This window comes from Rosa rugosa, chromosome 7, assembly GCF_958449725.1.
Source record: "Rosa rugosa chromosome 7, drRosRugo1.1, whole genome shotgun sequence".
In the NCBI taxonomy this organism is placed as follows: domain Eukaryota; kingdom Viridiplantae; phylum Streptophyta; class Magnoliopsida; order Rosales; family Rosaceae; genus Rosa; species Rosa rugosa.
In genome coordinates this window covers 25,578,061-25,594,137 of record NC_084826.1, presented here as the reverse complement: position 1 = coordinate 25,594,137, position 16,077 = coordinate 25,578,061, and the positions used below count along the sequence as shown (strand labels likewise).

The following is a 16,077-nucleotide window of genomic DNA, read 5'->3' as shown; positions in this document are numbered from 1 at the left end:
ATCCAGCCACTCCAACGTCCTCGTCGCAGTTCATCGGCAATGTGTCTACTGCCCCTAACGCTGCCCCTAAACCCTAAACTTAACGCGAAGACATTATTTGGGGGCAGTAATGTGTCTACTGCCCCCCACTAAACCATTATTACTGCCCCCCACTAAACCATTAAAACTTGCCTCAGTTTTGTGAAGGGTTCTGACTTCGTATGAAGACATTATTTGGGGGCAGTAATGTGTCTACTGCCCCCCACTAAACCATTAAAACTTGCACTAGTTAAGTGAAGGGTTCTGACTTCGTATGAAGACATTATTTGGGGGCAGTAATGTGTCTACTGCCCCCCACTAAACCATTAAAACTTGCACCAGTTTCAAGGATTCACAGTGTATTGCACTTTATCACAAACAAATCAACAAGAGATGATTACTGTCTCCTAAGAAAGACATTATTGGGTGGCACTAATGTGTCTACTGCCCCCCAATAGACCATCAAACATTACACCGCTTCCTATGTTTCGCAGATTATACAAGTTATTCACACTCAAAACAACAGATAATGTCTAAAAACCCACATTATGAGGGTCAATATTCTGTCTACTGCCCCCCACTAGACTGACACAAACAACACAATTTTTTTCATTTATCAACTACTGCAATTTAACACTACATTTACTTTGGAATAGCAGTTTTCAGTCCGTCAATAAATAAAGCAGTCATCATTGGCCCCCAATACAAAGTCTACTGGGGGGCACTAATGTTACAACTTTTATGGTTATGACTGCACAATAGCAGATAGCCATTTTCAGTCCGTCGTCGATTCCTTCAGAAGGTCAACCCCGGCCTCGCCGAGCTTCTCAGCGACGAGGACCGTCGGCTTGGCGTCGAGCCTGGCAGCGGAGAGCACGACGACGAGTTTCGGCGCGGCGATGGCTAGAGCAGGCGTCGTGGGCGACCTGCCGGAGGGATGGAGGGAGGGAGAGAGAGATCCGACGTCTTCTGGAGAGAGAGAGAGAGAGAGAGAGAGAGAGAGAGAGAGAGAGATAGAGAAATCGGTGAGGGGGGAGGAGAGAGAAATCGGTGAGGGGGAGAGAGAGAGAGAGAGAGAAACTGAGAGTAGAGAGATTGAAGGAGAGGGCAAAAAAGTCCCAAAAATTAATAAAAAGAATTAATTGGGTAAAGGGGAAATAATCCCTTAGAGTGTTTTGGGTAAATGGGGTTAAAAACTCTTAGTCGGGCAAGTGGGCACATTTTAAGCTAAAATTGGGTAAATGAGCATTTTCCCTTTATATAATTCAGACTTCCACTTTAATCTATATATGAATAACACTCTCTCGTATCTTTCTCATTTTATATATGTGGGTAAATATACAAGGTAAAAAGTGTTGAAAGTTATTTTAGAGAGAAAAATTGAAAAAAAAATTCTAGGGTTTTTTTCGTGGTTTCTCAACACCTCCACCATTGAACAATGGTGGACGAAGTCTTAGCTAGACTAGCGGCGTCTCGGGCCATCTCCGACAAGGGGAAGACATCTTTCGATTATGTGGGCGATTCAACCATTTCGAACCACTACTATGTGGTAGGGCGGCTGCTGTACTCTCTGAATGAAGGCATTTATAGGGACGATGGTGAAGGTCTGGGGTCTTCAAATTTGGCTATCGATTAGGGCACAAGATGACATGTTTATTTTCAGGTGCCCTGAAAAAGCTCGACCCATTAAGCATAGGGCAGAGATAATATGGCGGAAGGTATAAACCCCAAACTACCCAATATATGACCATTAAAATCCGCCTAGGCCAACCTTATAAGCCCAGCCCAAAAGCCCATTTAGTGTTAGTATTAATATTTTTTTATGTAGTTATTAGTTGAACGTGTTGACCAATTATTTCATCACACCATATTTCCCTTTAATTTTGCATTCTATCTTGTTCTATTATTAACCACAAAAGAGCTATCCCATAGCATTTTGTACTTCTTTGAATATATTTATAGAACCTTTCTAGTGAAGAATCCTTTTTTTCGGCCATTTTTAGGGATCACTTATTAGATCAACTTTTCGATCACATATGGGCATCTTGAGCATTCAATTTTTATGTCTTTATGAGTAGATCATATATGCAAATTTTCAGCTAAACTGATCATCGTTAAGGCATTCAAAACTGAAAATTTGATCATCGTCAGGTTGGACATATTTGATTTGTCCATTGATTTGATATAGTTCGATACCTTAACGATCATCAATTTAGCTGAAAATTTGCAGAGTTGATCTATTCATGGAGTCCTAAGAACTGAACAGTTAAGACGTCGATATGTGATGGAAAATTGGGTCCCACAAGGGATCCCTTAAAATGGTCAAAAAAAAGATCATTTAATGGAAGGGCCCTATATATATAATGAGCTCGGCCCTGTCCACCCAAATAACTTGGTCTTGCCCGGCCTGAAAAAAAATAGCTTAGTAAAACGTCATAATATATATATATATTTTTTATGACCTTTATGAAACGCCATGACCAGTTTTAGAATCAAAGGCACTTAACAAACATCATAGAAAAAATTTTCATGACATTTCCCAAACGCAGAGAATATGGAATGTTGTTGGTTATTTCATCTCATTAATTTTTATGCCCATTTTACAGTTTTAATTTAGCAGTATCATTTGCTAGGAGATCAGAACAGTTATAAAGGACTTTTAGTTTGTTAGAGCTACGGACATTATGGAGTTGTTAAGCAAGAAAATTCTTGCATACAACTAGAGAGAATTGATTTGTTCTATGTTTCTTTGTTTGTGGCTGCATTTGTGGTAAGGTATAGTTTGTTAGCTTATTTGTTCCTTGTTACTTTTATTGCCTTTCCTGTGTGTGTCAAAAAAAATTTGTGATAAAGTTTAAATGTCGAGTAAAATTTAGTGGGTGAAATTAAAGAGATTCACACAAGTCTTAAGTCTTTCAAACAAACAATAACCATACATAGGAGAGGAAGAAGGAATAAGACCAAACCAGACCATAACCAAAGCAGAGAAACCGATGGACATGTGTAGTCCTACTTTCTATAATTAAGTTGGTTAGTTATATTTAAACTCTCCACCCATGCTGTACTGCTAGCCTTGTGCTCCTCCACAGTCCATACATTAAGAGATCCCAAAATTACAGTTAGTTATGCGTTTGGTGCTCTCTTATACATGTAACAGAACAGGAAGAACATAATTATGAGGTTCTGAGATAATTTTCGTATTGATTATTGTATGCATCACAATTAACTAAGTCGGTCTCAAGATGGCACCTGCGCCGCTGCCGGCGACCACCCCGCCCATGAAGGCCACTTCGAATGGATCATTTCAAGGTGAAAATCCACTTGATTACGCTCTTCCCTTACTCATCCTCCAAATCATCTTGGTCGTGGTGTTCACCAGGTTTCTTGCATATCTTCTAAAACCTCTCCGGCAACCCCGAGTCATAGCCGAAGTTATAGTAAGAGCCTCTCCTTTTCTGTTCATTAAACAAACGCTCATTTTTTCTTTTTGATCAACATTTCTGGCACAAAGTGTTTTACAAAACTCTGACATCACAGTGTTGCATTCATCAAATTTGTTCATTATGACATTTTATACCAAGCTCCTCGCTTTTTTCTAATGCTCACTCAATTTGTTTATACCGCAACAGTATTTGAATCAATTTTTTCATGCACGCGTGCATCATTTGGTAAACAAATTTAATGAATGCAGGGCGGATGTCTGTTGGGCCCCTCCGCATTCGGGAGGAGCAAGACCTTTCTACACACTATTTTTCCGCCAAAAGGCATGACGGTGCTAGACACGGTAGCCAACATCGGGCTCTGCTTCTTCCTCTTCCTCGTCGGCCTTGAGCTCGACATCAGCGCCATCCGCCGCACAGGCAAGAAGTCCCTCGGCATCGCCTTCTGCGGGATCACCCTCCCCTTCGTCCTCGGCATCGGCACCTCCGAAGCCCTACGCGCCACTGTCTCCAAAGGCGTGAAACAAGGCCCCTTCCTCGTCTTCAACGGCGTCGCCCTCTCCATCACCGCCTTCCCCGTCCTTGCCCGCATCCTCGCTGAGCTCAAGCTCCTCACCACCGACGTCGGCCGCATCGCCATGTCCGCCGCCGCCGTCAACGACGTCGCCGCCTGGATCCTTCTCGCCCTCGCCATCGCCCTCACCGGTAACAACACCTCCCCACTCGTCTCCGTCTGGGTCCTCCTCTGCGGTGCCGGCTTCGTCGGGTTCGCCGTCGTTGCCATCCGCCCCATACTGGTCATGATGGCGCGAAGGTCCCCGGAGGGTGAACCCGTGAAAGAGCTCTACATCTGCATCACTCTCTCGCTGGTTTTGGCCGCGGGGTTCGTGACAGACACAATTGGGATACACGCGCTGTTCGGCGCGTTCGTGGTAGGGATCATAATGCCGAAGGAGGGTTCGTTCGCAGGTGTGTTGATAGAGAAGATTGAGGACCTGGTTTCGGGGCTTTTGTTGCCGCTTTATTTTGTATCCAGTGGGCTCAAGACTAATTTTTTGACTATAAGCGGGGGGGTGTCGTGGGGTATGCTGGTGCTGGTGATATGTACAGCGTCATTTGGGAAGATCGTCGGGACTGTCACTGTGTCGATGCTGTTCAAGGTGCCTTTCAAGGAGGCCTTGGCACTTGGCTTCCTTATGAATACAAAGGGCTTGGTGGAGCTCATCGTCCTCAATATTGGCAAGGATAGAAAGGTAATTTACCTCCTTATATGTATGTATGTATGTATATGTGTGTGTGTCTATATATATATATATATATATATATATATATATATATATATGCTTTTGAGTTTTGACCTCTATAAATCGAAACTTTCAAAGCAAGAAACACAAAACAAGATCAATTTTATTGAAAATGAACCATGAATCCATTCATGTTGCCATACGAAAAACACTTTTATAATGATAATTACTTAGAAATTATTTGTAGCGCACATTTATCGTTCATCCTGAAAATGTATTAATTAGATCTAATGCATATAAATTTAATCGTGAAGTCCACCTTTTCTCATTTTAGTTATGAAAATTGAATGGGTTCTCTCTTAGCTGTCGAATGAGTTTCTCTTAAACTTAATCACAACAACCGAATACATGTGGAGTAGCTTAGTGGGGGCTAGTAATATACCGGGTCTTTCATTGTATTAAATTAATCTAGCATAATACACTGTTGATATAATCTCTTGCAAAAATGTTTGGCATATATGAATACCACTTTGATGACTTAATTAGCCGAATAAGAACTCATTTTATACTCTGTGGATGAACTTATTTAACATATCTACCACATTCTATTAGTACCTTCTACCTCAACAGCGCATAAGTTGCGTTTTGGTACATCTTACTTTAGAAAATTTGTGTGTGATATTTGTTTGGTTCTATTACTTACATTATTGATCTTGTTTCTTGTGACTACGAGCAGGTACTGAACGAACAGACTTTTGCCATCTTTATTTTGATGGCGTTGTTCACCACCTTCATCACCACACCACTAGTGATGGCAGTGTACAAACCAGCAAGAAAGGGAGCCCCTTACAAACTACGCACCATTTTCCGCAAAAGCCCGGACACAGAACTTCGAATATTGGCATGCTTCCACACCACCCGCAACATCCCCACCATGATCAACCTCATCGAGTCGTCCCGCGGCACCCGCAAGCGCGGACGACTCACCGTCTACGCCATGCACCTCATGGAGCTCTCTGAGCGGTCCTCTGCGATTTCCATGGTCCACAAAGCCCGCTACAATGGCCTCCCATTTTGGAACAAGAAGAGTGATGGAAATGACCAAATGGTTATTGCTTTCGAGGCCTACGAGCAGCTCAGCAGCGTCAAGATTCGGCCAGCCACCGCCATCTCTTCTTTAAACGACATGCACGAGGACATATGCGCCTGCGCACACCAAAAAACCGCGGCAATGATTTTGTTGCCATTTCACAAGCATCAGAAGCTGGACGGCACCATGGAGTCGGTGGGACACTCATTTCAAGTGGTGAACGAGCGTGTGCTCCGACATGCGCCTTGTTCGGTTGGGATTCTAGTTGATAGAGGACTCGGTGGCACCACGCAGGTCTCAGCTAGCGACGTGTCATATACGGCGGTGATAGCGTTCTTCGGAGGAAGAGATGACCGGGAGGCACTGGCCTATGGTATGAGACTGGCTGAACATCCTGGGATTGCGTTGACTGTTTTTAGATTTGTTGCTCCACAAGGGAAGACATTGAGATTTGGAGCGAAATTAGTTGGGATAACAGCTGACAACAAGAAAATACTGAAAGAAGAAGACAGTAGCCAAGAGAATGAAGAGGACGAGAAGTTCTTGGAGGAGTACAAGAATGTAAGAAGTAGCAGTAAGGAAAAGGAAGAGTCCATGTTTTACGAGGAGAAGGTGGTGGACAGCAAAGGGGAGATCGCGGTGGCGTTAAAGACTCTGAGCAAGCACAACTTGTTTATAGTAGGGAGAATGTCGCCGACTGTCCCGTTGGTAGAGTCGAGTGACTGTGCGGAGCTTGGGCCAATCGGAAGCTTCTTAGCCTCGTCAGACTTCTCTTCCACAGCTTCAGTTGTGGTGATTCAACAGTATGATGCTACGGCGTCGCGACCGCTTGTGGTGGAGGAAGCTGACTATGAGTTGCCAGAGTCGTCGTCTATGGTTTAAGTATGAGAGATTATACAGTATATTTGCAAACACATGCATGCATATAGATATTTAATGAAATTAGGTCAGGAGTAAGAGCTTTAGCATTTTCGAACTTTGATGTAATGAGCTAGGAGATCATCCATAGGGTCATAAAGCACTGTAGTCAAATTATACTTGTATTTCTCATCCAAATTTGTATTTGTAGTACGCAGAGTGCCGCGCCAATAACAATTGCTTAGGTATCAGTTCATTCCAAGTTTCTAACGAAACTGAATGAAATAACAATTTTCTTGTTTGTAGCTAGGGACGTAAGAATGCAAAGGTGTAGTAAGCAAATATGCATTTCAATATGAACGTCTATCTTTCTTATCCACATCTCAGCCACAAATGTGCGAACCTTAATGAATTCTTGTCAGTGTATAAGATTTAGTTTTTTGCGATGGTGTATAAGGTAGTATTGAATTATGTTGTTTAGTTTAGTTTGATTACTAATTTTTTTTATCCCATAAAAAAAAACCAAATGCTTGATTTTGTCAATAACCGGAGAACATCGAGTGTCAATCGGAATGTGTGTAGAGGTTTGACTGGGGTGCATGTCACCTCCATCTATGTTTTGGTCTGTCTTCTTCTTTTTGTTGTTGCAGGTTTTTCAGTTTTTTTTAGGTCATTGACACACCTTTTTCTCTATTCACCAGCTCTCTCTATTTTTCTATTACTTTAATTCGAATATTTTTTAAAAAAATTACCCTAACTATCCACCCTTGCAATTATGTTTTATTTTTTTATTTTTTTATTCGGCAAGTCAATCATCAGATGCAACTTGTAAGTTTTCAGGTGAAGATATCGCGCCTCTCTGAAATGTGTCGCCTCACCAGCGCACCTCAAAACCTCACCACCCGTATAAGAGAAAATGAAAAGCCAAAACCAACATAGAGAAGCAAACAAAGCGACAGAAACAAAGTTTAAAAATTTCAATTGGGTGGTGACTCAGTGATGGATCCTCCTCTAGTTAAAATGTAACCCTAAGGTCCCTCAATTCGTTGTCGTCATCCTTTAAATTCACGGCCTTGATTTCTATGTCATCAGTGTGGCATTGTTTTCAAGAGTGAGGAGGTTTGCATATTTATCAGGGGTGGAACTAGAATTTAGAGTTTAGGGGAGCCAAGATTTAAATATAATAATTCACCATTAATTATCATCCTTAAAATTAATAATGAAAAGTATAATCAATAAAGTAATTAGTATATTCTCATATATAATTATCACTCATTTTTTAAATTTAAGAAACTCGGACTGCCCTAGGTCAAGGTTTTGAGAAATTCTGCTCATCCGGCGGCGCTCTGGATCGGTGAAGGTTCGCCTCGCCTCTAGTGGGCTGCTGCCGGACGGGTGTTGAGCGCTATTTGCTCGGAGGTTCAGAGGGAGAAGCGTCAGACTCATGGTGTCAGACGGGGCTGGGTGGTTTCCAGACAGAGATCTCTGGTGTGTTTGCGTCGCGTTTTTGCAGGGATGGGGGTCCGGCGTGGGGCTCTACAGATTCGGACGGCGGCGCGGTTCTGATGGGTTGAGCAGCGGCATAGTTCAGAGGAGCGGTGCGGCGGCGGGATCTGGAGGATCCGAGTGGCTTGGGATTCTGGTGGGGAGCGCGGCGAGGCCAAGCGGTGGTCGTTGTATGCTGGGTCGTGCCGGTGAGTTACAGCGGACAGTCAGGCAGGTGGTGGGAGCTGACGGCGTTTGCACAGACACACGGGGAGATAAAGTTTTGGGCCTGCTTCCTGCTGGGCCATGTGGTTTTTGGGCTTCTCCTCTTTGGGCTATATTTGGGCTTTAATTGGGCTAGGGCTTTTGCCCTTGGCCCAACTCTATGTTTTTGGCTTTGTCTAATTACAATAATTTCCTTGTATTAGGAACCTAGATCTTTTAGCGCCTCCGGCGTAGTACCAATGGAGGATCTCCGCTACCTCTACGTATTTGATGTCTAATGAGTATGTCTATTTCTATGTACCATTGTGGGTACTACCACTATCTTCTTGTTTGCCTATGTCCTTAAATGGCAGCGGAAGGGTATGCAACGGCCTATTCTGGCTTGTGATGAATGATATTATTGCCCCTCGGGCCGATTAAAAAAAAACTCATCTTTTAAATTTTGCTAGTATCTTATTTGTCATTGCGTTCTAATACTTTCATTTTCTTTCTTTGTATGCATGAACTTTCCTTCTAATTCTCTAGTCAATTAGCATATGTTTCTGTCACTGCTTGTACATAAATATCAAATATTATCTCTACCCATTTTGGTCCACCACATATTATGTTTCTGATCAAATCAATTATAATGTATCAAATACTATCTCTCCCCATTTTGGTTGGCTTTTTACATAGAAATGGCACCTAAGGCCCTCATTTCCAAACTGCAATCCTTGACTACTGAATTCTCAAGTTTAAGATTGCTCATCCCAAATTCCCAATCTCATACTTCTGTTGTGAGAATTTGAGATTAAATACTTTATAATAACAAACCAGATCAACAATAATGTAGTATTAAATGAACTTTTATGTTATATAAAGACATGATATTTGGTAAGCTTTTCCTATTTTGACACCTACTACATCCATATGGACTTAGAGCAGAAACATAAACAAAAACATGAAATGGACACATGTCATCAGGACAGTAGAGGTGGCAAACGGGCCGGCCCGACCCATTTTAAGCGGGCCTAGTCGTGCTTCGTGCCGTGCATGGGCCGACCCATTTATTATCGTGCCGGGCTCGTGCAGGCCCATTTACTTAAACATTAAGCCCGGCCCGGCCCATGGTCCGAGCCCATATCGTGCCGGGCCGTGCTCGTGCCGGGTCAATAACGGGCCGTGCTCGTGCCTACCCACTATAAAACACGATTTTAAAATCTTAATTTGAACAAATAAAAATTAATTTTATTTAACTATTTAGAAAATTAAAATAAATTAAGTTCTACAACGTTTTTCTTAATCTTAGCTTTTTAAGATTAGATTTCTAATAATTTTTTTATATTCCACTATAAGAAAGAAAGAAAAAAAAAACTCAAAATATATTGTTTTTAGTATATTATTGTGAGATTAATCTTTATTAATATAATGAAGATTTAGTATCTATTATTCTTTCCTTCATTCTATAGTTGTATTATTATGAGATTAGTCTTTATTAATAAACATATATTTAATATTTAGAAAAAATACTTATGTCAAAACAAGGATATAATGTTTTGTTTCATTATTTTGACAATATAAAAGAAAGCATTGGTGGAATTGTCATGAGATTTTAAATAAAAAGGTCTCATATTCAAATCTCATCATTGTAGTTTTTTAATATTTTTAAAAACAAAATGAAATTTTGTGTTTATAACGGGCCGGCCCACAATATGTCGTGCTCGGGCCGTGTCGGGCCCATTACGGGCTCGGGCCGGGCCGGGCCAATGGGCCAATATTCTTAGGCCCAGCCCGACCCGTTATTCTAACGTGCTCGGGTCGTGTCGGGCCACTAACGGGCTTGGGCCGTGCCGGGCCGCTTTTAAGCGTGCCGGGCTCGTGCTGTGCTCGTGCTTAGTGGCCCGTTTGCCACCTCTACAGGACAGCATGCTATCGGTCAACAACACCATGAAGACCAATCCATATGTAGTAACTTATTTTGAACACAACTATTAGATCATAACAAAATAAACTTTAAAGGACCATACTTGTTTTAAAGGGCACTTAACTTGACATGCATGTCAATTCTCATCATTATGTACCAAAGATGGTGATGTGAGCAAGATAGCTAGAAATGTTGGAAGTGCATAGACATATATAATGCTAGCTAGAGACTAAATGAGGAAACCTCCATTATTCTTTTGGCCTTGGAGCTACATCAGTTTCTCTTATTTAAATTTAAAATTCAAATGAAAACAAGTTATAAATTAGTTCTTCTGCATGCATTAAGTTCAAGGTAGCTAACTGCTGACTAGTTCATTCATAGTTGGAAAATGGAAGATAATAACATGGAAATGGAAGTGATATATAATTCATATTTTGCTCATTCCAAATGCATTATTTTTATTTTGGCTTTCAAAATTGAAATCTGAAATATTGATTATTTCTAAAAGGTTCTTACTTTAGGTACAAAGATGTACATATGCACATTAATTAATGTTCAACTGCAAGCTATAGTGACCCGGTCCCATGCCAATGTACATCAATTGCTCATCACATGCAGTAAGATGATGATGATGATGTATGACGTGATGTGAGCTATACAAAGTTAGATATGTTGGAAGCTTAATTAGCCAGGTTTGCATGAGTTAAAGCTGAAGGAGAAAATTAGTTCCAATATTATATACGCCTGGAGCCATTATCTAGGCGCTGATATGTGGGTTTCGATGTTATAGTTATGTTTAAATGAGTTTGTTTTTTATTTCTATTTACACTCTTTTTACATATAATGGATACTAAAACTATTAACATGACTGAGTAATAATTGAATGACCAAAATGATAATTTTCCAATTAGGAATTCTAAATTGCGCATATAAATGTTTTGGAGAATGATTACGAAAACTAGCATAATTAACATTCGCAATAAACAGAGACGGTTGATCTCCATAATTGTGGGTTTGAACCCACTGGCATAAGAAACAATCAACCAATTGTTAATTTGAAATAGAGTAATCTATCTGTCCCAATCTAATCAAATTGAGTATTGAAGATAAACAGTAAAATCATCTTTTAACAAGGAAAGAACACGCTTTGCACGCGCCTGAAGGAAAAAGTGCGATCTTCGTTCCTGTCCTGCGGCGAGCCCTTCGCCGTCGTCAGACGGGTCTTGTTATCCCCGTGTGGGACTGTTGTGAGGCCAGGCTTCTCGATCCATGTCTCTGGTCTGGATTGGGGAGATTGAGGCGGCGGTATGTGAGGTGCGGAATGGGAGAGATCGCAGCAGTTGTCGGGTTTGGTGGAGTTGTCATCGCAGCGTGGCTGGAGTCGGATCAGCGGTAGGATTGCTTCTGATCTGGGTGGTGTCCGATTTGGTTAGGTCGTGGTTGCGGATTTGGGTTGGTACTATGGGATCCGATCTAAGGACGAATCCGATCTGGGGATGGATCGGGCGCACACTGGTTGGGATTTGGTTCGCTCGTGGTGGCGCGAGATGGCGTGATCAGGGTGGCAGAAGGTGGGTGGTCCGGCGAATCTGGCGCGGCGGGGCAGCGGTGGCCGGGGCTTGGATGGTGGCTGTGGTTTTTCCTATTTCTTGGGTGGAGGCGTGGGCTTGAGCCCTCTTTCTGAGCCCAGCCTGGGTTGGTTTTTTATTTTATGTTTTTAGTTTTGCTTCTGTTAGTTGGTTAGTATTGTCTCGCCTTTGGCGTGTAATAAATCCCTGCAGCTATCATGTAGGGCTAGTCGGGTTAATTGCCTGTGTGTGCACTCTAAGTGCCTTGTCTGTCCTAGTGAGGCGGCGATCCATTCTGATTAAATGGTCGCAACCTCCTAGTGGCAGGATGAAACTCAGTGTCGTCGGGTTTCATCTTCGGCGGCAACATAGTAGGAAAGCTTTGATTTGGGTAATTATGCTTCGTTGTAATCGAGTTATCTTTCAAGTATGTCACCGTTATGTCAAAGCAAATTGAGTAGCCAGTAGTGCACTCTTTGCTAATTGGTGCTTGTTAGAATATATGTATTTTGTAGAGACTCCTGATATTATTTCGGGACGTTCTCTAGGTGCTTATTGTAATCAAGGGTTTAGGCTCCACGTCCCCCCCCCCTTGTATTCAGTTTCATTAATCAAGGCTTGAAGGTAGCCGTACAAGCCCTTTATTTTCAAAAAAAAAAAAAAATTAAATTGAGTAGAGCCTCACAGTTCTCAAGTCGATTCAGATAAGCACATATCTGATCGACACTACTAATTAGAATGATTGCGAACAAAGGCGCATCTTAGAGAAATTTATGTGTCTCTCTAGTGGACTCTATGTCACTATTCGAGCTATTAAATCCAATAAAAGTTATGAGAGAAGATCTCTTGAATTTAGACACATATTAGCTTTGTCACGATAGGATAGATCATCATAGTCATGATATGATGACCCGTCTACAAAAGACTTCACACGGACATCCATTCTTTCGAGAGAAATGAAGCATGAATCAAATGTTGATTCTTGGACTAAGTGTGACCGCCGTCGCTGCCTTTGGCACCGCCGCCGTCCACCACCAGCCTAGGGCTGGCACAGTCCCTATCCATGACACCATGGATGGCGTCCATCATGGTGATGGCGCCCCATGTGATGCTGCAATCACCAACTTGCTTCAAATAGCGTTTCAGACGCTCAGGCCCAACCAAAATCCTCATTGGTTGCTTCTAAAGCCTCTCGCTCGTTTTACAAAGCCCGTTCCTTAGGAAAATTAGGACTGAGACCGTCCTATGCAAAGGATATAAAAATACTCATTATGTTCTTACATAGAATCCATAGGGATTCTGTGGACTGATTCAACCAACTTGCGGACGTTTAAATATCTCATGATATTGGTTGACACGCAAACACGCTGGTCACGTGTTGTGCCATTGTCCACCTGTAAATGCTGCTTATGCTACACTTCTAGCACATATCATATGACAACGGGCTCACTCCCCGGATCATCCTATTCCATTAATTGGACTTGACGATGATAGAGAGTTTACATCAAAGACTTTCGATGGATATTGCAATGTGACTGATGTTGGACATCATATTCTCATTAACACACCCAATTGGTCTCGCGGAAACGACTACTATGGTAGTCCGGACATTGGTAATGCGCACTAATTTCCTTATATTCGCTTGGAGTGATGCAATATCGCATGCAGCTATGCTAATTCGTCTACGACCCACCACCACTCAATCTACCTCTGCGTTACAGCTAGTGACTGGGTACAAGTATCGTACTTACGCATCTTTGAGTGTGTCATTTATGTGCCAATTGCCCCGCCACAACGTTCTATGATGGGTCCTCACAGACGAATGGGCAACTCAATTGGATTTGAGATTCCAACAATCGTCCGCCACTTAATGCCCTTGCTAGGCGATCTCCTTTCCGCTAGATTTGCGGGTTGTCACTTTGATGAGAGAGTCTTCCCATCGTTAGGGGGAGATAAGAACACAGATGTTCAGCAGGAACGACAGGAATTGTCGTGGCCTGTCCCCACTATGTCTCATCTCGATCCCCGTTAAAGTGACGAGATCACACAAATATGCTGCAAACATGCCTGCAAGGATGGACGTCTCTACAAGAGGACGTAGCGCCACCCTCCACGGAGGTAGGCATGGCGCCAACGCCATAGAGAGTGGCACTTTGGCGTTACTGGCCATGGCCCCAGCTAGGATGCATGGGAGGCCCGTGGGTTCGAAGGATACTTTCGCACACTGCAATCCTTTGATCATCGACACTCAAAATCCGTCTCATGAGTATCTTCCGGGTTATGGTTATCGTTGGGGGACGCCTCAACGTCAGAACCTATTCCTGAGAATATAGAGCTCTATGAAACTTACACTAGTGTACATGAGACGTGGGATAGAAACTCCATCATAATTGATGATGTAGTTGCGCATGAGTTTGTTGAGTCATATGATATCGAACCACGCTCTGTTGATGAATGAATGCCAACGTAGAGAGATTTGGCCTAAATGGAAAGATGCGATCTAGGTTAAATTGGATTCTCTAACGGAGAGGAAAGTTTTTGAGCCAGTGATGCCAACACCTCCTAACATAAAACCTATTGACTAATGGGTCTTCGTTAGAAAGCGTGATGAGAAAAAGAGATGGCAATCTCGCCTTATGGCGCAAGGCTTCTCACAAAACGCCCTGGAATCGACTACGACGAGACATATTCTCTCGTAATGGATGTCATTGCACCCCACTACCTTGTCAGTTTGGTAGTTTCCGAATAACTGACCATGCAGCTTACGAATGTGGTCACTACGTATCTCTATGGGGATCTAGATACGGAATATACATGAAGGTTCATGGTGAACTTCATTCACCCAAGTCAAGTGGCTCTAGACCTCGGATCGCGTTTGCAATAAGGTTGAAACGCTCACTTAAGTGACTACTTGATTGGGAAGGGATATGCCCGCGCGTTTCCATAACAAGTTTCGGATTCTATCGCGGTTCATGTTGGACATGATCTTCATTGGAAGCCCTTAAAGAGTTAAGGAAAACCGCTGAACACTTGAAATCCGATTTTGAGATGAAGGATTATGGGGGAACACGATTATGTCTCGGTTTGGAACTTGAGCATCATGTTGATAAATGCTTAGGCATTTTGACAAAGTCAAGCCTTTAAGCACCCCCATGATCGTCCGTAGTCTTGATCCTGAAAAAGGATCCTCTTCGTTCAAAGGATGATGACGAAGATGCACTAGGGGCAGAAATGCCCTAGTCAAGTACAATAGGCGCATTATTGTACTTAGCTCAATGCACAAGACCGGACATCTCATTTGCCATGAACTTGTTAGCTAAGATATAGCTCTGCGCCAACGCGACGCTATTAGGATTGGTGTAAAAGATATCTTTCAGTACTTGAGATGTATGATTGATATGAGCTTGTTCTATCCCTATAGAAAGATGATGGATTCAGACTCATCACACACCAGGAACGCTGCCAACACTGGCCTGCGTCCTCTATCCCCATCCCAAAACAACATGTGTTTTGGAAGGTTTTGCTGATGTTGGGTATCTCTCTGACCCACACAAAGGTCATTCCCAAACTGGTTAAGTGTTCACCATGGGTAAAGACCGTGATATCTTGGAGGTCTACAGAACAGACCCTAGTCACTATATCTTCGAACAAGGCAGAGATTATTGCTCTTCATGAAGTGATTCGTGAATGTATATGGATTGTATCCATAATTACGCATGTTCGAACAATTGTGGTTTGAAGTCTACCACAGATGAGCCTACGAGTATATATGATAATGCTGCTTGTTTTGAACAAATGAAGCAAGGCTACATCAAAAGCGACATCACCAAGGATAATCAGCAACAACAAACTCTCCTCAAGATCAAAGTGAACTATGTTCAATCTAAGGACAGTGCGGCAGGCTTGCTCACTAAGTCATTGCCTAAATTCCACTTTCGGGAAACATGTTGGTAGCATCGTTTGCGGAAGTTATCTGAATTCCCATGACCGTAGTCATCAGGGGGGGATGCAGACATCAGGGGGAGATGTCTATATGTATGGTCTCGAAACGTGAAGGGTGTGTTGTGCTCTTTTTCCCCTTCGACCGAGGTTATTTTTGTCCCACTGGGTTTTTGTTACTCGACAAGGTTTTTAGCGAGGCAACGAGAGAAGCACCACGTTTGGGCGACACAAGGGGGAGTGTTTAAGTAAATCTAGAATATGTGTCTGGCCCAAACTAGAGGTTACTTGCTCTAGTTGAAATAGA

At 42.5% G+C, this 16,077-nt stretch overlaps 1 protein-coding gene across 1 annotated transcript; it reads left to right on the top strand.

Annotated features, from left to right (window-relative positions):
- Positions 1-3,102: 3,102 nt before the first annotated feature.
- Positions 3,103-6,906, top strand: LOC133720078 (cation/H(+) antiporter 19-like). The gene is made up of 3 exons (XM_062146264.1): positions 3,103-3,455; positions 3,710-4,711; positions 5,439-6,906. Exons 1-3 carry the CDS (start codon positions 3,261-3,263, stop codon positions 6,672-6,674), a joined length of 2,433 nt encoding a protein of 810 aa, XP_062002248.1. The 5' UTR covers positions 3,103-3,260; the 3' UTR covers positions 6,675-6,906.
- Positions 6,907-16,077: the final 9,171 nt, after the last annotated feature.